Source organism: Psammomys obesus, unplaced genomic scaffold, assembly GCF_907164565.1.
Source record: "Psammomys obesus unplaced genomic scaffold, mPsaObe1.curated_primary_1811, whole genome shotgun sequence".
Classification (NCBI taxonomy): domain Eukaryota; kingdom Metazoa; phylum Chordata; class Mammalia; order Rodentia; family Muridae; genus Psammomys; species Psammomys obesus.
In genome coordinates, this window is record NW_026596085.1 from 5,154,063 (window position 1) to 5,174,172 (window position 20,110).

Below are 20,110 nucleotides of genomic sequence, written 5' to 3' on the forward strand. Positions count from 1 at the left end.
TATCTATCTATCTATCTATCTATCTATCTATCTATCTATCTATCTATCTATTTATTTATGGCTATCAAGTACAGTGTGTGCCGCCCTCATACTCTTACATGTGTGACCTCCACAAGAGAGTGGTCACCCCACCAGGGGCCACACCCTTAAGAACACTGACCCTTCCTCTCCAGTAGCTATCACTTGCCAATGCTTAATACACACACACACTGCATACTAAAATCTTACCTGGCCTAAGCCTGCCCAAGCTGTGGGGGATGTCTCAACTGCTATAAATTTCATATGCTCAACTGCCCTGCCGTGTTCAGGAAACACAGTCGTATTGAAGCCATCCACCACCTCCAGCTCTTACGATCTGTCTGCCTTTTCTTCCAGAATGATCCCTGATTCTTGGGAGGAGCGAGGGGGGAGTGATAAACATGCTCTTTACGGATGCTCATCCCATGGTCTCTTAGTCCCTGCACCTCAACCAGTTGTGAGTCTCCACGTTAATCACTACTGCAAATAGATGCTTCTCTGGTGAGAGCAGAAGAATGTACTGATTTGTGGGTATAAATAAGAAGCCATCAGTTTAAATACTATGTCCATTTCGCAAGGTAACAGTAATGGGCTCTAGCCTGGGGCCTGTGACCTGTCAAGCCAAAGGTGCCAGGGAAAGATAAGAAGTCATGCTTGCTGGGGAGATTTAGCAGTTGGGAAACCATCAGAGCAGATCTGCAGCAAGGTGAGAAGAACTCCAGAACTCCAACACCCCCACCTCCAGGAGCCAAGAGCCAGCCTGGCCCCTGGAACTACATTCCTCACACTTGGACAAGTGGTCAAGCCTTGTGTTTTGAGCTTCCTGTGTCCTGGGACTGAAATAATTGAAACAGGAAGTCAAAACTCAGGGAAAGAAGGGGAAGGAAGGGAGGGAGGGAGCGAAGGAGGAAGGAAGGGAGGGCAAGCACTCTTATCCTCACCCTACACAGCATCTCAAGGGAACTCATGAAGGTTCGCAAAGGCGGAGGCAACAGCAGCACTGGAATTCAGTTTCAAAAGGCAGCAGCCCTGGTTAGGAATCTCACAGCACTAAACAGTCACACCTCAACTCTTCACAAAGCACTCATAGTTATCCCGGAGAATGGGTGATTCAGTCCCCTTCAGTGTCTGAGGAAAATTACAGCTATGTTCACCAAAGACCTACCTCCAAAGACCTATAACATATTTCTCACGCAGCTTAGGGGAATTCAAGATCTCCTTTATCTACCCTGTAAATCCACAGACCCTGGGTTAGAAATGTCTTCAGTATACCGGTGCTTTGGCAAGGAAGAAAACAGAACTGGGGCAGGCAGCAACTTCTTGATTGCTTCTTTAAAAGTGCCATTCAGTATCCTAAAATTTCCTTGCCTAAAATTTCAAAGGCAGTTGGCGCCTTTATGTGTACCTGTAATCCCAGCACTGAAGAGGCTGAGGCAGGAAGAGCTCAAACTAAGGCTAGCCTGGGCTACATAATGATATCCTGTCTCCAACAAGGGGGTGGGGGGAAGCACTCCGTAAGACCAAAACTGTAGGTAACTGACAGACACTGAAAGACTAAAGTCTTTACTGCAGCCACCATGATGGGACAACATTACAAATGCAATCTCTGAGAGTTTAGAACGCAAGGCCAACATGGCTGCCATAAACACGTCCATTTAGACTACAAAAATCTCCAGATCAGCCCAGGACAATCATCACTATATCCGAGTAAGCTCTCGATACTGGGGACAGAGTGACAAATAAATATTCCACACAGCAGAAACTGTAGGTGGCTACTGTGTTTTCACAAGTATTTGTATATAGAAACCTAGCTAATATACAGTCAGCCTTTCTCTGTCCTCTGGATCTGCATCTAGGGCTTCACCCAACCTCAGACTCAAAATATCCCTGGGAAAGAAAAGAAGGCAAGCCTGCACCTACACTGAGCCTGGATTTTCCTTCTTCACGTTTAACCTAAGGAAGAGAATGTTAGCATGGTAAGAGCATGACAAGCATTAACAGCCTCTACCGTGTATTTGGTCCTAACAATAGAGAACTGATTTACAGTATATGTTAGGTTATATGGAAGTGCCACACAGATTATAGAAAGGGCCTGGACAGCTGGAGACTTTGGATATCTAGACGATCTTAAAGCCAGCCCTCCACAGAGACCAAGGGATGATGTATAGGTTAAAATCATAGACCACAAACATCATTTTTCAAAAGAATATAAAAACAGCGGTATATTTAAAAAAAAACAACTCAGGAAGTATGATGGTTAGATTTAATGTCAACCTGACACAACCTGGAATCGCCGGCAAGTCTTGATGAAGGGCTGTCTAAGGTGAGCTGGCCTTGTAGGCGTGTCTGTGCGAGACGGCCTTAACTGATGTGGGAGGACCCAGTCCCTAGGTGAGAGGTCCTGAGCTGTGTAAGAGCAGAGGCTTCAAGCTGAACTGCTACCAATGCATGCGTTCACTTCGCTCTGCTCTCCACTGTGGATGTGATATAATTAGTTTGAAGTTCCTGCCTCGACTCCCCCACCACAATGGACTACAGACAGCTGAAATAAACGCCTTTCTCTTTCACCAAGTTGCTTTTGGTCATGGTGTTTTGTTTTTTTTTGTTTGTTTGTTTGTTTGTTTGTTTGTTTTGTTTTGTTTTTTTTAATCACAGCAACAGAAGCAAAACTAGGGCAGAAGGATGCTTCTCTGACCATTTAGAACTTCACATGTAAGAAGTTCATAAAGCTTGTCATGTAAAACACATGACAAGTCACACATGTGCTCTAACAGAAGTCTGACAATGAACCCTAACGCTTACCTATTCACAGAATTTATACCTTTTAAAATTATTTTATTATTTTTTTAATTTATTCACTCTAGATCCAATCATAGCCTCCTCCCTCATCTCATCCTGGTCTCACCCTCCCTCCCTCTCCCCCCATGCCCCTTCACCTAATTCTCAGAAAAGGGGAGCTCTCCTCCCCTACCAACTGACCCCAGCCTATAAAGTCTCATCAGGACTGCCTGCATCCTCTTCCTCTGTGGCCTGGCAAGGTCACCCAGCCTGGGAGAACTGATCAAGGAGCAGCCAGCAGAGTCCTTATCAGAGACAGTCCCTACTCCCCTTACTAGAGAACTCACATGGAGACTGAGCTGCCTATGGGCTACATCTGAGCAGGGAACCTGGTTCTCTCTATGCATGGCCCTTGGTTGGTACATCCGTCTCCACAGGGCCCCCTGGGCCCACATTTGTTAGCTTTGTTGGTCTTCTTGTGGAGCTCCTGTCCCAGCCAGGTCCTTCTATTTCCCCCACTCTTCCATAAGACTCCCTGTGCTCTGCCCAAACTTTGGCTGCTTCCATCCCCTGCTGGGTGGAGCCTTTCAGAGGACATTTATGGTAGGCTCCCATCCCTCTCTTCAACCCATTCCGGTGTCTGTTCTATTTGCCCTTCTGAATGAGAATTTAGCATCCTCCCTAGAGCCTTCCTTGTTACTTAGCTCCTTTAGGTCTACGACTTGCAGTATGGTTATCCTGTATTACATGGCCAAAATCCACTTATAAGTGAGAATTTATACCTTTTTAAGTTAAAAATTGACCCCATACCCCCACACCCACATGCAAAATCCACCAGGTGTGGATTCTATCCAACTGTCAGGGTATGTTTGCCTGTACGCCCACCCACAAATAGCTAACCTCCCTTTCCTGAAGACCTTTCTGTCCTTCACACCCAAATCCATTCACCAGTCTACACTCCAAATCCAGAGGCGAGGCCATCTGCAATGAAGAGGGCTGGCCCCAGGGAGGACTCGATAAAGCCAAAATGATACAGAAGGAAAGCCACCTGGGAGCACACAGTCATAAAAACTTGAGACAGTTGGACATACCAGCTAAGGAATGACACAGCCTCCATGAGGGAAGGAAAAAGGTCAAGAGTCATCCACAATTTTTCAGATCCACATAGTTTTCTAAATAATGGTGGTTTTGACTAGAGGACTTTTCACCAAGACTGAGAAAACGTCCATTTTTTTTTTTTTCTTCACGGTATGAAACACAGAAGGGGGCTCTCTGCATCTCACAGTTGCTGGGATTAATGCACCCACAGCCAGCCGCCAGCATGTCTTTTTCATTTTGCTCAGTCTTGCAGCTCACAGTCACCAGGTCCTGGGGAGCTGCTTCTCAATGGGCCTGTCAGCTGCCAGATCCACACTGCTACTACACCCAGGAGATAGTGGTTTCCCCACATCCAGGTCTTTTTCAGGTGGCAAGCTGAAGTTCAGCCTCTCTCTCTCTCTCTCATATGGTACCATTTTTACCACCTCACTCACAGCAGCCACAATGTTAGTGAGGAAGGACTGGGAAAATAAAATAACACTCCGGCAACAATCTGGACCCAAGATTTCAGGTACCACCAGTGTAGTGGCTCAGGAGGAGACCTGGGATACAGCATAAACTATTCAATCCAGTAAGGGACTCCAACATAACAGGCAGACACCTATCAGGTCTGCCTCATGCAGGAGGCGAGTACTACCATACTGGACAAGGATTCCAGGCAAGAAGGCAGTTGAAGATACTAACAAGAACCAGGGGATCTCAGCTGAAGAAAAACATTTCCAACACAGAAATACAGACACGTGGGGCGTGTGGTGGGAGGCAGGGAATAGAATCAGAACTGAGCCTCAAGGCTGTTGCGGGGCTAACAGTAAATGATGAATCCTGAGCTGCTCACAGAGAGCCAGAATTGGTTCCTCAGACTGGGTGTGGTCCTGCTAGGAAGCGGGAACCAAGAGCTAGCTCTAGGGGCGGTGTGAATAGGGACAGCAATTTGATTCAGGCAGTTCCTCAGACTCTGTAGCTTAGGCAGCGAGTGACTAATAGTGTAAACCAGCCTTAAGAAAGCATGAGTCACCGAGCAGGGAAACCGGCATCCATGCCAAATAACTTCTCTGAGAACTGGAACACATGGGCTTGGACAAATATTGTGGAATCTAGTATCTGGGGCCAACACGGAGTACTGCACCCTTTGCCTAGGCCAGTTTTAGGTCTGGGTTCTTAGGGCTCTTCAGTTACCAAATGAGGCTAAGAATATCCATCCAAAGCATGCCTTGGTCAGAACACCAGAACGTGCTGACCTTTCGGGAAATATTTATTACGCTTGACATTCTTGTGTGGAGGGATCAAACCCCCATGCACTCACTCCTCTGTGGACTGCTGGCGCGCACAGGCACCAGAGCGTGCTCGCCCGGGGAGAGCATGCGCAAATGACTGAGTTTGGCCTCAGAGTCACAGCAAAGCAACTGAAATGAGTTCACTTTCTCTACACCCCCCCCCCACACACACACACAATCTAAAAGTCAGTTAACTTCCAAACGCAGGCAAAGGCATTGTGTGAGCTGTGGCTAAGATTACAAAAATAACTAAGACAAAACAAACAACAACAACAAACACACAAAAAACCTGACTTTCAATAGAATGAAAAAGAGTAACGCTAGGTAGCACTTCAAGACTTAACCCTTGGGTCTTTTCCAGATGTTCTTGTAGTTCCAATATACTGGACTAATAGGGATAGGTAACCACACATAGATTAATATCCAAAAATACCATTTCATGCGAAAAGGGGCAGGCCTAAAGGATTCTTATATTCCACTTGGTTCCATTTACATGAAACCTGACTGCTGGCACACTCAGTTTGCAGGAGAGGTCATTAAAATATTCCCCTGGACTGAGGAAGGAAGTTGAACGAAAAGGAATGGGTGTTTTAGTGGGACAGGGGTGGGCATAGGAAATGGCCTCTACCTGGGGGGGGGTGGTAGTTACACCCAGCATTGAATTTGCCAAGCACAGCAGTCAACAGTGCCTACATAGCACCACCTATGACGTGAACTTCAAAAACATGATCAAAAGCATGACCAAAAGCATCACTGGAGCTCATGGTCTGACAAAAGCATCACTGGAGCTCATGGTCTGACAAAAGCATCACTGGAGCTCATGGTCTGACAAAAGCTTCTCTGGAGCTCATGGTCTGACAAAAGCTTCTCTGGAGCTCATGGTCTGACAAAAGCATGGCGGAAGGCAGCATCAGTACCTCTCACACTTTCTCACTTTCCCCTTTAAAGAAGGTGCCCATTTGGGCAAGGACTACACATAGTGGATATAAACGCAGGTTGAAATGCCGTTGTACTATGAACAAACCTAATACAGAAAAACAAGCAACAGGGTTTTAAAATAGCAAATGAAAACAGAGTTCGTATTCATGCCCTCCTGCCCCATGAACTAAAATCAAAACAAGTCTTAACTTTTGCCCTTCCATATTTTGTTAGATGCTCACAGTGACTGTGTGAGTGTTCACAGTCTATTTACAGGGGAGGCATGAGAAAGGGGGGGGGAGGGAGGAGGGAAGAAGGGAAGGACAGAGAGAGAGAGGGAGGGAGGGAGGGACAGAGGGAGAGGGATCCAGCTGGGGTTACAAGAGGAAGAAGCAGCTGTGAGGCTTTCCTACCTCAGAGGACTTCTGATTCATGTTCCGGGGGCTTGGTTATGACTCCCAGCAAAGTCAGTCCCTCCTCTTTCCAACAGAAGTGACTCATGCTTCACAGCCCAGAAGCAAAGGAGAACGTGGTCCTGGCTGAGAATCCAGAAGATTCATTCTCCTCTAGGTCCCCATGCCTTTGAGGTCAAGAGAGGAAGAGGCTGGGAGCAGTGAATGTCTGTACCCATTCTGTCTCTCCTCTTCCTTTGACAACTCAGGAAAACCAACAGAATTGGTGACATGAAAGGTGTCAGCACCCCTACCCGTTAAAACTTACACAGGCAGAGGATTATGCTCAGCTGAACTGCAGAGCCGTTATGAAGCGATCTGAGGATGCAACCAAGTTTTGCTGCCTCCACCCCAGTGTTGCTATCGCAGCCAACACACTGAGGAATAGTGGGGCTTAGGATTGTGAGCAACTGTCTTCTGCAAGGTGCATGAAAAACACAGAAAAACTGGAACTGGAAGTCTGAAAACACACGCAGGGCTTCACACATTCGCCAAATGAACCCTCGAGCCTTCTCCCAGCCCTGCTTTTCAAAGACATGCTCCTCTAAGATGGTGTTATTTTTGGAATCACGAAAATAACAACTGCACTGCCAGCCATCCCCCAGTGACAGCCCTTCCCTGGACAGTGGCAGGGCGCACCCAAGATCTCTTCTCACTGTGCCATACTGGTTGGCTCTCCTTTTACAACCTTTAAATATGGCTGGCTGCGCTCGGTCGATCTGTCTGCTTTACCCTGCCAGGCGGGCCCTGTGCTGAGGTCGGGGCCATCTATCTTATCTACTGCTCATTCCCCAGGCCCAAGCCTCATACCTAGCACACAGAAAGCACTGAACGGACTTTCGGTAAATGAGCAGAATCCTGCATGCATTTGGTTTTTTATGTATCAAGTCTGGACTACAAAGTCCAGACTTTTCTGGTCAAATAAGTTAGTCAACACTATCTATGATTGAGCTCTTCAAAATAAGTACATGAAGTCTGAAAGGAGCCAGAAGCCACAGCTCAGGCCACTGTAACGCCCAGGAAAACCATGATTACCCTACTGCTGAAGAGCCTTTGGTGTTCACTTACCCAAGACATGATGAAAGACGTGTCTGCAAGTGTCCGAATCTCCTCTGTGATTTGTAGGCTGCAATGAGCCTGTTATAGATAGATGCCTGTACCCAGTGGTCACCAAAAACTATTTATGCTAAAATGGAGGCAGCAAACGTGAGAGGCCCTTGTGGCAGAGGCTGGAGTCCCAGCACTGTGATGAAGGATGGAATTGGGCTTGCTCTAGTGGTCGTGTCTATTAAAGAGGTAAATGTCAAGCCAACAACCTTAAGCTCTACTCCCCTCTTCCTTCTGCTTTGCTCTCCCTCACCTCAAGGGGATGCAATCTCTTAGCTTTCCTCTGGTGCTCTTGGAGGGGCAGCCCACACTGAGCAAATTGCCCCCAGCTTCTCGGTACACAAAATGAGAAAGCGCTGTCTCTTAAACCTAGCCTGCAAATGACAAGGAGCTTTCACCTTTGTTATCATTAAATTCAAAAGAGTTAAACACTATCCAGTGAACAGAAAATGTTAAGGCTCACGGGCAATTAAACATTTTGGACTTCTTCCTTTTAAATTCACCTCCCAATTGGTCAGAGAAGCTTCTTTGTACAGTGGACAACAGCCAGTGCAGACTCAGAACTGGGCCAGGTCAGCAAGTGCCTGAGTACTCAGTTTTCGATGGAATATCTAAATCAACCCCTGAACCACAGGCTCAGGAAGCATCAAGGAAGCATGGATGGAAAGAATGTACCCTGGAGGTAGGGAAGTGAGGAGGAATGTTGTAAATGGCACAGCCATTACAGGCGTGAACTTAAGGTTATAATTACCTGCATAAGACTTGTTAAGGACCAAGTCAGCCAAAATTCTAGCATGGATGGGGAGGGGCTCACAGGGTCCAAGCTAGGGGAGAGGGAGGTAACTTTTCTTTAGGGGTGTGGTGACTGATAGGTTGCCTTTGCTCCTGTAGATGACTGTATCTATTCAGTCAGACAATCGGCTTCAGTGGGTTAGTTAATGGGGGTGGGGAGGAGCACATGGAAAGGGAACATGAGCTGAAAGGGGGCCATGTGGGGTGATTCCAGGGCAAGTTGTGTGGAGTACAATCAAAATACACTTTGTACGCACGTGTGGTCTTACTTCTTAGAGATTTTTTAGAATAAAGGCTATTACACTATGGCCTCGGATCTTTATTACTGAAATTGTGTCAAGGTGATGCAACCTGTTATGAAGTGCATCTACTACTGCAAAACCTTACTTGATTTTTAAAGCCCAGTCCCTCACACTTCTTAATATTTTAGTTGCTTTACAATGACTATGATGGACTGACCTATGAGCCAAGAGCATGCCCAAGGGCCAGTCACTACCAAAAGGCCTACCTGTCCAGTCATGCGCCAGCTCTTTCGTAGTCAGTTTCTTTCTCTTATTTATTCATCAGGAACTATGCATTAAGCCCACCAGGGCCACAGTCCTCAAGGCAGTAATGGTAAGAAAAGAGAAATACAAAGTGACAATGGGATGTGGAAGTAGAAGTCGCTGGCTCAGGGAAAAGGAACGAACTTCTACAGACGAACCAAGAGGTAACCCTGGGTTAAGACTTAGCTAGAAACAGCGACAGGAAGCTTTAGCAGCATCGGTCTACAACTGTGGAGGACTCAGTTCAGCAGGTGCCAGAACCCTGCATTCCTATACCCCATGCCATAGCCTCATCTTACAGAGGAACTCCATGTTGATCCATCAAGGTCATGGGGCCGGTGAATGTCTGAACGGGATTGTGAACCTGCATGTTCTCCATCTTCGTGTAGAGCCAGGCTAAGGCATCCAAAGAAATATGGAGGCGGACAATATGAGACTCTAACAAAAACGATAAACAACTGAGAAGGGCAAGCAGCTGACATGAGATCAAAAAGCAGAGAAACAACCAACCCAGGAATCGTTTTTTCCAAAATACAGACCCCAGGCCAGCACAGGGTTACTGGTCTGCATCAAAGCTAGCCAAAGTTTGGCAGGATGTCAATCCACACCACTGACCAAATAAAAGTGGGGTTATCACTAAACAGATGGCAGAAATAGTCTTTCCAAACAGAGGAGAGCCATCCTTTCTCTTCTGCCTTCAGAGTAAGTCCCTGCCATGTAGCCCAGGGTTTCCCCTCAGATCCAGACCTTTGGCTGACCTGGTCTATACTTGTCAGGATTCAGAAGTGATGAGGATTTCTCCAGTCCACAGCCTGGTCCCTCCTCCCCTCCAGATCCATATAGATTATCCATATAGCCAACCCTGGAAGTCTGTGCACAGAGGAAAATGTAGCTGAGAAGGTCAAGACACAGATATCCTTGAATTCTATAAGATGTTCGGAGACAAGAAGACTGAAACGGAACAAGCTGAGTTACTGGAAAGTTTGAAAGTGTTTTAAACATCAGGCTGCCCTTCTCTCTTCTCAGGAGGTTCCTGCTTGGCTGCCCTCCGTAAAACAGTGAACTCAATTCGGTATTTCCAGCATTAAGAGTGGGTCATACAGAGCTCCTCTCAGTAAGAATCTCACCAGCTGTCATCCTCTGCTCTTTCCCTTGACATGTTCCAAGGGCTAATTTATAATGAAAGCTAGCCATTGGCTTAGTGAGGGTATTACTGCCCTGAAGAAACACCATGAGACCACGGCTACTTTTATCAAAGAAAACATTTAATTGAGGCTGGCTTACAGGTTCAGAAGTTTTATCCCTTATCATCATGGTGGGAAGCAAGGAGTGCATGCAGGCACACACAGTAGCTGAGAGTTCTACATATAATGAGAGAGAGAGAGACATTGGGCCTGGCTTGAGCCTCTGAAACCCCAAAGCCTGCCACCAGTGACACACTTCCTCCAAGAAGGCCACACCTACACCAGCAAAGCCACACCTCCTTAACAGTGCCACTGCCTATGGGCTAATGGGGGCCATTTCCATTCAAACAACCACAGTCACCCAACTGAGTGTCTCCTTCCTCAGTGACTATGCAGGTTTGCACACACTTCAGCAAAGCCTGTCTGACAGCCACCAGGGCAGGACATGTACCTCAGAGACTATCGATGGGGCTATAATCTCCACATCTCATCAGTCATGTATTAAAGAACCTACTATGCATTAATCCTTACACCTCTAGCTAAGGTTCCCTAAAAAGAATGACTGTTCATGCTTCCCGGTGTTTAGAACACTTTATCAGCCTAACTGTGAAAATACAGGGAAAAAAAACCCACAATATTTATCTCTGCAGAAACAGTTGGCTATTACTCCTTAACTTACTTTTAAACACCCAGTGCTGTAGAACAGGCACTGTCATGACTGCCCTCAGACAGACCATCACTAAAGTCCTGGGTATATAACAAGATACAACACACACAGGCAACTGTGGTTCAGAGGAAACCGTCTAGGAGTGTCAGAAGTTAAGAGTAGAAGGTGCCATGATGAAAAAAGGAAAGAAGGAAGGAAGATGGTGACACTATGAAAAGAGACTGCGGCCTTAGTGAGCAGCATGGTGCCTGATGTGTAGTTTCTGGTGAATGGATGAATAAGTAAGAGAGAGAACGGTACTGATTACTGAAAAGCAGGTGTGTGTGTGTGTGTGTGTACGCATATGTGCTCTAAAAACATCATCCAACATCTTCCCAGCAACCTCATAGGACTGAAGAGACAGGCTCTGACAGCTAAGAAACTGTCTCAGGTGACGGGTTCTAGGTACGAGCAGATACAAACTCAGATGTCACTCAAGACTGTTTCCCTCCTTCCCCGCTCAGCAAAAGAGGGCAGCAGGTATCTTCATGGGCTCCCTTTTCTTCCATAAAATTTCTTTCAGTCCTCTGTAAGAACTGCCTTTGGCCCAAAGAAAGCAAAAGACTCTTAAAAATCTACCTTCTTCTTAAGCATCGAAAGCCACTAAACTTACACCCATTTCTTTTACATATTACTGAGAAATACTGGCTTTTTTTTTTCTTTTATCCAGAAATTGTAGGTTGTTTTTTTACACAACTGCTACACTCAGAACCTGCTTCATAAGTCGCAGAATGAAATAAAGGATTCAAATGCACGCAACTATTTCAAATCATTACATAAATGACAGTGAAATTTTAAAGGCAAGAAGGTTCTAATTGCTTTTAAAATTAAAACTTTTCTTTCTTTTGTATAGTGCTTCTCAAAAAAAAACAACACAAATTAGAAAAAAATGTTTAAGACTGTGTCTATGTGAAGATACCACAAGAAAAACTCGGTTATCATTTGGAGAGTGCAAAGCCAAATATTATTTTTTTTTCTAATAATGTTTGGAGAGATCATAAAATTTCAATTATGTAAACAGAGCCTTGGTTTCTACCAAACAAGCTTTATAAATAAGCCTCTAATTTGCATAATTGTACTTTCTAAAAGAACATCTATTTATGACTTTGACCCAACGGTAAAGTTCTGTCAAAATTAAAAGAAATATTACAGAAAACAGAACTTTAAAAGACCGATACTTTTTCCCCCCAATGTTAAGTATTTTATATTTCAAAAAGATGTGGCAAATTGTAGAGTTTCGATGCCCTAGAATAAAAGTATTAAACATGAAAGAAGCAACATCTGACTCGACAAAAGAATATCTTTTCTTAGTCTTCTTGTCTGCTGAATAACTTCCCGAAGCAAGATCTGTCAACTGGCATTCAGAAGTGTAGCCAGGGCACCCATAAATACAGAGGCAGAGAAAGCTGTCATTAACCCTGCAACTTGCTGTCACCCTCTCTGCATGTTCCATTGGGTGCTTTGGCTGAACGTCTCTGCACAGCTCTTGGCCCACATCCAACATCCTCTACTGATGATATATTCATCTAATGCTCTTCAAACTGGCTGTTTCTCAGCGTGGATGCCAATGAGTTTTAGCTGCAAGGCTGAAAAGACAAAGCTAAGCAAGAGCAAAAAGGAATCATAGTAATGACATGGCCATCAGTGTAGCTCAATGGTGGAGCGCTTGCCTAGCATGCGAGAGGACAGTGATCCCAACACAGGGCGCCCTAATAATGGAGATACAAGCGTAACACAACAACGTGGGCTCTAGAACTCCCACACTTTCAGTCTTAAAATTTAGGAACTGGTCCAGAAGCACATTGCCTTGGTTGAAGGTGATTAGAGGTGTCTCTTTGTTCTAAACGAAGGCTGTTTTCAAGCAGATCCAGGCCAGAACACACACCAAGGTGGATCAGGCAGCTTAAATTATGTGGTGGCATGAAACCTAAATCAGTCCTATAGCAAATGCTTTGCTAAACACCTACTGTGTGAAAGGCAACGTGATGAGCAGCACAAAGTATCTCCCAGTGAGACTACAGCTTTTGGTCAAGATATCCTGTTAACAGAAAAGAGTGTTGACTGCAGGGCGGCTTTTATCAAAACACACTCATTTCAATCTCGCTTGCCTCAAATACCACCTTCAGAGTTCAATGCCATCCTTTACCTCAGGTGTGGATTACACGATTCTTAATAATACGGTATTATCTCCCACAAATGTCTCCCACAAGTACGGATAAAATCATATCTTGAAGCGAAATGTCTGTAGGATTGTTTGACCTAAATTTCTTGGCTTCTAAAGGGGGGGAGAGTGATGAAGCAGCAGCATGTGCCACTGTGGCCAACCTGCCCCCACACAAACTCTTTCAGAGTAATTCTCTTAGAGTTCATTTGTCACACTCAGAACAGCAGGTTGCCAGAGAGTTGAGTGACACGAGGGGACCTTTCGGGAAGCTGCTATTTGGCTTGAAAGTTAGAATGCGGACAGCAAGTGGTGACGGGCTGTGGAACTGAGCAACACTAGACTGAAAGGGAAAAAACTTGGATCACAGTTTGTTTGTTTGTTTTTAACTCTCATCCTCTTGTTAAAAACTATGTACACACACGTGAGTATACATGTACACATATGAACATATCATAGAGTGTAAGATGAGGGCAGTAGCACTTCCTTCCTTTGGGGGTTAAACCATTGTGCCTTTAGGAACCATAACTCTATCATCCGTCTTCTCTGCCCTCCCAGCTGGCTCTGCCACCCTCACCTCCCTACAGCTAGGTCAGCAAAGTCTAATGTTGTCCTCCTTGGTACCATTCCGTACCAGGATATCTCCTGACACACCCATTGATTACAGCACTAGTAATTGATTACTTCCATAAGGCGTGTAGCGAAGCAGAACAACTTAAGAATATGTATTCTTCAGCTAGATAACGCAGAAGAGATTTCTACAGAGCCATAAAACCGCTAGGCATTAATGTTAAACTGTTTCAAGAGTGAGTCATTCAGGTGTAGTGCCTCAGACCTGTAATCCTAACACTCAAGAGGCAGAGGCAGGAGTATCAGACGTCCAGAGCCAGACTCAGCTGTCTACAGAGCCCAAAGACAGCCTGGCTATAAAAGACTGTCTCCAAAATCATAAAATAAAACAAGTAAACAAATAATATAAGAAATTATATATAATATATAACATATAGTATATAATACATAATGGAATACTACATATAATATAACACACACATATACACGACTCATTCATTCTTTCAGTAAATAACTCACTGGGTTCTACATAGGGGGCAAGGTTAAAACTCAAAGTCAACTTATATTTTAGAAGAGGGTAAAAAGAGACACATGTTTTTTTAAAGTTTTGTTTTACAGATAGGTACATCATTTGAGATATTTTTTATAATCCCTATAAGACTTAAATGAACTCCACCCAGCACTAAGAAATTTATTCTTCAGTTGTAGTGCTAATAAAGGCAGAGATCATGAAACACAGAGACAAAAAAAGCAAGTTAAGACTGAGTACACAGCACCAAGAAACAAGGGATGTGAGAATGCACTGGAGGGGTCACTTGGGGATGGGGTTTCAGCACTATCTGTAGGAGTTTGTAACTGGCTTGGAAGGATGAAGGTCACTGAGAAAGAGAGGGCATGGGGCTGAAGGCAACGGTCTGAGCCAAAGCAGCCACATAACAGACATAACAGATACCACCACCCACTCCACAACACCTGTCCTTCCCATCACTCAGCTCAACTCCTAGGAAGTTACTCTAGGAGTGACAGCTAGAATCCTAAACTCTAGGACACTCTCTTTAATCCTTGGGCCACTGCAGCCACTTCTAAACCAATTCCTGGGAAGGATTACCGCGCCATCTCCCTCCTCCTTCACTTCCCAGCACATTCCACTTCCCAGAATGCTCAGCTTCCCAGGTCCGATCTTTCCATGACACCTTTCTGGGGTTCCTAAGTCACAGATAGGTCAAGACCTTTACAGTGTCTTCTCAGGATAGCCATTCCATGTCCTGCCCGCCTGGTGTCTGTGCCCTGGCAACTCTCCTGCCCTTTATGCACCTGCATGGACCAGACTTCCCACAGCTTCTGGAAAGTTCCCTCTCATGCTCTCCTATGCATACACTTCAATAAAGCTACCCTCCACAAGGAACTTCCATTGTTGCAAGGGACCCCAATCCAGGGCAGGGCTGTCTCTTGCCCTCGCCCAACACACTGCCTCCTTCACTTAGCACACAAGGCTTGCACAACTAATGTTGATGAGGCCTAACAGACCAGGACTAGATTTGGGGGTGATTAAACATGAAATGGACTGAGGGACTAGAGATCACAGGAGTACATAAGTCTTCCTAAGACTAAGTACCAGTGAAAGAGAACAAACAAAGTCTGAAGAGGAATGGCTGGGCCATTCATTCCCTCACATGGCCCCTGTCCATTTCCCAAGTGACATGACTGGCAGTTGTGAGAAATCATGGTGTCAACTATCAAAAACAGATGGTAAACCTAAAGCTTCCAACCACCCACCATCTAACCTAACTGGGAAGCCAAACTAACCAATCAACTCTCCATAGCAAACTTACCATCTGAACCCTTCGTTCTTCCTCCTGGCTCCCAGATCTAAAATCCCTTTCCCTTGGCAGAGTTTGAACCACAGATAATTCAAAACATAAAAACATTTTTTAAGCTATTATACAAACTACTAGTGGGGTAAGAAGCACTGAATAAATATATTAACCAAGAGCGTCTACATTTGGCCATAAAAGCTATTGCTGTCACTTTTTTAAGGGGTGGAGGTAGGACAATGCCAATGCCCAAACAAAGAGTCTTCCTTCCTATGTGTGGGTCCTGGGGATTGAACTCGGGGCCTCCAGCTTGGTAGCAGATGCCTTTACCAGCGGGGCCGGCTCACCTGTCCTGCTCCTGTGGCCTTTTAAATCCAGAAGGGGCGCTCACTGAACAGTGCCAAGGACAGTCCTCTACAGGGCCACCTCCACTAGGGCATCTCCTGCAACTGCTGCCTAGACAGGATTTCTGTGGCCGGTTGGTGAAATCCAGAGGGCAAATTAAAAAAAAAAAAAAAAAATCAAAACACTGGGCCCCATGGGTTCATCTCGCCTTTCAGGCATAATTTCTGGTGGCCATGACTTAAGCAAATGAGGAAGTCACCGTGGGAAGTTTACCATTTTCAATTCTCCACGTGGGTTCATCCCACATGCGGCCAGCCTGGCACCTAAGTACCGGACAACAAACTGAATTAATTGCTCATAAAGCTCCCCAGCCCCGTCTCCCAGAAGTCCCAGCTTCACACACGTAGGTAGACAATCTCAATGATAGTACCATCTGGTTTTTACCTTCACGGCTTGCAGTTAGCATTGGATGACATCAGGGCCTCATGTCAAAGTAATTTTCCTGCTCTGAATTATAAAGCTAAGAGAAATTTAACAGAAAAGGTCAGTACTGGCTGTGCTTTATACTGTTGAACAACTATCACTCGAGGGGCAAGTACTGAAGAAGTATATTAACCAAGAGCTTTAACACTACAAGAATGGAGGCAGAGGTTTCAGTTACAGACTTCACCAGTGTCTCCTCTCCCACAGCTGGAAATTACTTTGTAATAGTCTGCAAACCATTGTCAGACTGCTCCCATAACCTTCAAGACGGCTCATCCTTCTAGAAGGACATTAAATTTGTAATTCAATCAAGAACAACCAAAAAATTGCCAGTATGGTTTGCCTGACAAACCCATAGGTTGCCTGCTATCTACAGTCAAGTATTAACCTAAATGGGGAGAGGGTAGGGCACGGTTAAGAGGGGGGAGAAATAGTTAACTGCATCTGTTTTATTTCATGGAACAAACACGAATTATATTAGGTCACTAAAAGCAAAGCCAGCCTACTGCCAGGGTCTGAAGGCAACCTCTGACGCCCTATCATGTAACAGAGGCTAGCCAGACCAAATGAGATTTTCTTTCTAAACTGAAATCTGATGGCGCCAAGCGTTTGCGCTGGGAGCCTTGCAATTTCTATTCCGGTTGATCCTCACTTTGACAGACCAGAGTACTTTTCCTAAGAAACTAACTGTGCTAATGCGAGTGTAACTTTTTAACGCTCCCACGGCTGGTCACTAAAGTGTAGCATCCCACGTCTTGTTCCCGTGGTGGCCAGGTGCAGAGCCTTAACTTGCCCAAGTCTGGTCAATGAGAAACTTGGGCTTAACAGCGTGAGCCGCCACGGAGGTTAACCTGTGCACACTTTTCCTCACTACTTAAAAAAGGAATACTATTCGCTCTCTCCGTAAATATGAGTGCCTGATAAACCGCTGTCGCCACCAAAGGTCAAGGCTAAATCCTGGCGTGTAATCCTGAAATTCGCCCAAGACCAGGGAGTTTCCAAATTCCTTTGATTTAAAAGGTCTGTGAGTAAAACCTAAAAGGAAGGAAAGGCCACACCCAACTCCTAAATTTACTTTGTAAAGTGCTCGGAGGCCGGCCGTGAGAGGGAACATTTTGACATCCAGGAGGCCTGATGGCAACGGGCCACCGTCCTCCGCCCCGCGCGCCTGCCCCGCGCCCGGGGCTCCAGCCCTTTTGTCTGTGTCTCTGCGGGGCCGGTGCGGGGCTGCGGGCGGGACAAGCGTGCGGCACAGCCCGTGGCCTCCGGGACACCGGGGCAGGTGTGCTGTGGACCCGACAGCAGGGGCCCTCAAAAACGCCGCCCGGAGCGGACGCTGGAAAAAAACCCGAAGTTGCTTCTGAGCCACGGCTTCTGCGCAGAGACGTCCGCCCCGGATCCCCAGCCCAGCCCAGCCCAGCCCAGCCCCGGCCCCGGCACTCACCGATGTCTCCATCCTCATCGTCGTCCTCCTGCAGCTCCATGTTGAGCAGGACGTTCCTAGTCATCATCTGCATGTCTCCCCAAGACCTACGCTCGGCTCCTCTCGGCTCCTCTCGGCTCCGCTCGGTTGGGGCTGCAAGCTCCGCTCAGCCCTCTCGGCGCAGACCGGCTGCGCTCCGCCCGCGCTCGGCTCCACCAGCCGCTCAGCCAGCGACTGAGCATGCCCAGAGAGACGCCGCCGCTCCCGCCCCAGATCAAACCGCCCCGTGTTCGGGGAGCCCGGGAGGAAGTCGGGGGTGGGGGGCGGAGGGAGGGGAGTGGCTGGGTGCGCCGGGCTGCGCCTGCGGAGCGCGCCGTAGCCGCACAGGCCGGCCAGCTCCGAGGGGCTCGCGAGGGCCCTTGAAACCACGCTGCAAAACGGCGAGACGACCGGAGGTGCCGGATCAGTGTCGGGGAAACTACACGTGCGCACGGGGAGCCGTCCGTCCCCGCCCGAGGGAGCACCCGGGGGGCGAGTGGTCGCGGGGTGCAGCGGTTGCAAATCAGACCTCAAAGCCCCGGGACTAGGCCAAACACGTCACAGCTGAGTGTAAACACGTGAATAGGGCAATGTGGGGAAACTACAGTTCAAGGAAGAACAAAGAAATGAAATGGAGCAGAGAGTGTAGGACGCTGGGGCGTAGCAGAACGCAGGGAAGCAGTTAGAACTGCAGAGCCCTTAGTTGCTGCCAAAGACGCAGTGCCGGGTGCTGCTCACTCAACTGTCTAAGCCCTTGCTTTCTGAGCCCGGTTCTATGACATGGTCCAGCGCTGCTCGAAGACGCTAAAATCACCATGTATTTTATTCTTTCATTACTCTTATTCCTCTTTGCCTTCTCAGATGCTGGGAATCTAGTCCAGCACCCCTAGTATGCTAGGGGGGTACTCTACACCGACCTACACTCCCAAACCCTCATACAGTTATTTTTAGTGTTCTCATGTGAAGGGAAAAAAAAAAAAAAAAAGAAAAACATCGCGGTCAATATTAATGAAGGGATTTAACCGCGAATATGCACTAAAAGACAGTGCCAGTTACCGGAAACGCTATCCATGCCTTTTAGGGTCCAGTTTTAGTGAAGAAAACCGAAAAGTGACTGCGGAACTCTGGAGATGTTGAGAAGGCAAGGAGGCTCTCAAGAGAGGGAGGGGAGGTGGGAGAGAGGGAAAGAGCCAGTGAGCCATGACCAACCTGTAATGCCATCCATCTATGGCCTCTAATGCCATCTGTGACTTGTAATGCCAGCTATGGCTGTAATCCCAGCACCCCAGAGGCAGAAGCAGAAGATGATGAAGCAAGACTGGTCTTCAGGACCGGGGGAACCGCTGAGAGCGAGCAGAAGGGATGCCTTTAGCCAACTCGCAGTTCCAGAGGTGTTCGGGTTACAGGAAGTTTCCAGGGCATTCTCGCTCAGCTTTTCATTGTGCTTTTCATGCCCTGCACCGGTTCTAACCATAGGAGCTGTCACCACGGCTCCACTCGGACACCAGACCAGTGAGCATCTTGTCTGTGGCCTGTGCTAGAAGCACTTCATAAACGGCCTCTAGAGGGGTTTCCGTACCTCTTCTTCCAACCCTCGGGTCTCCTCTCTGACTTGCCACACGTTTCGGGAGATGCTCTCACCTAAGACTTCGCTCAGAGTTAACCCATATACCTGGACAGTTCTTGGTTTTGATTCTGAATCAAGTTTCAGTGAATCATTTGGGATTCTTAACCAATTTTAGAGACTCCATTTGCTTCTTGCTTGATTAGCACTACACAGAGGCATTGCTGGTCTGTTATGTAGCTCTGACTGTTGCCACGGGGAAATCGAATTACCTGCTTAGGCCAGCTGCCAGTCTATTATTAGTCCACCCCATTTGGTCCATTAACGCATTTCCTGCAGTTCTTTCCATGCACTGTGTGGTGTTTTGTTGTTGTTTTTTTTCCAATTGATCAATGTATGCTATAAAATGAATTCACGTAATAGTCCTGTATAGGAGCCACGCCCTTGACCCTAGAAAATTGGCTGTATGATGCGTGGTTTGTGAGAGAAAATGCTCCTGGCATTCTGTGGCATTTGTATTTGCAAAGCTTTTCCAAGTCAGGGTCACAGACCAAATACTTTCTTCCTCATTTGTCTTCAGCCAGAAAGATGCTTTCTCTGCCCAGCCTGTGAATGATGGTACTCTGCCGGATTCAGTCTTCAGCCTCTTCCCTGTGGAACTGATGCTGCTCCACAATTTTAAGTACTGTCACAAGAAAGGAGAGTTCCATGGGCATCCAACAGTGTACTCACACAGGCCCCTACATTCCAAAGCTCCTGAAGGTCTTATAGTCCTACAGTTGCCATCTGTTTTGTTCTTTCATTCATTTTTGTTGTTGTTGTTTTGGTTTGGTTTTTTG

General features: G+C 46.5%; 1 protein-coding gene across 2 annotated transcripts in view; it reads right to left on the minus strand.

Annotated features, from left to right (window-relative positions):
• The window catches only part of Ano6 (anoctamin 6), a 159,277-nt gene extending 141,376 nt beyond the window's left edge, over nt 1–17,901 (minus strand). For both annotated transcript variants that reach the window (XM_055627116.1, XM_055627115.1), the window contains exon 1: nt 17,690–17,901. In XM_055627116.1, coding sequence (XP_055483091.1) covers nt 17,690–17,762 — 73 coding nt within the window. In that variant the 5' untranslated portion in view covers nt 17,763–17,901. The remainder of the gene's footprint in view (nt 1–17,689) is intronic.
• Between the last annotated feature and the right edge of the window lie 2,209 nt (nt 17,902–20,110).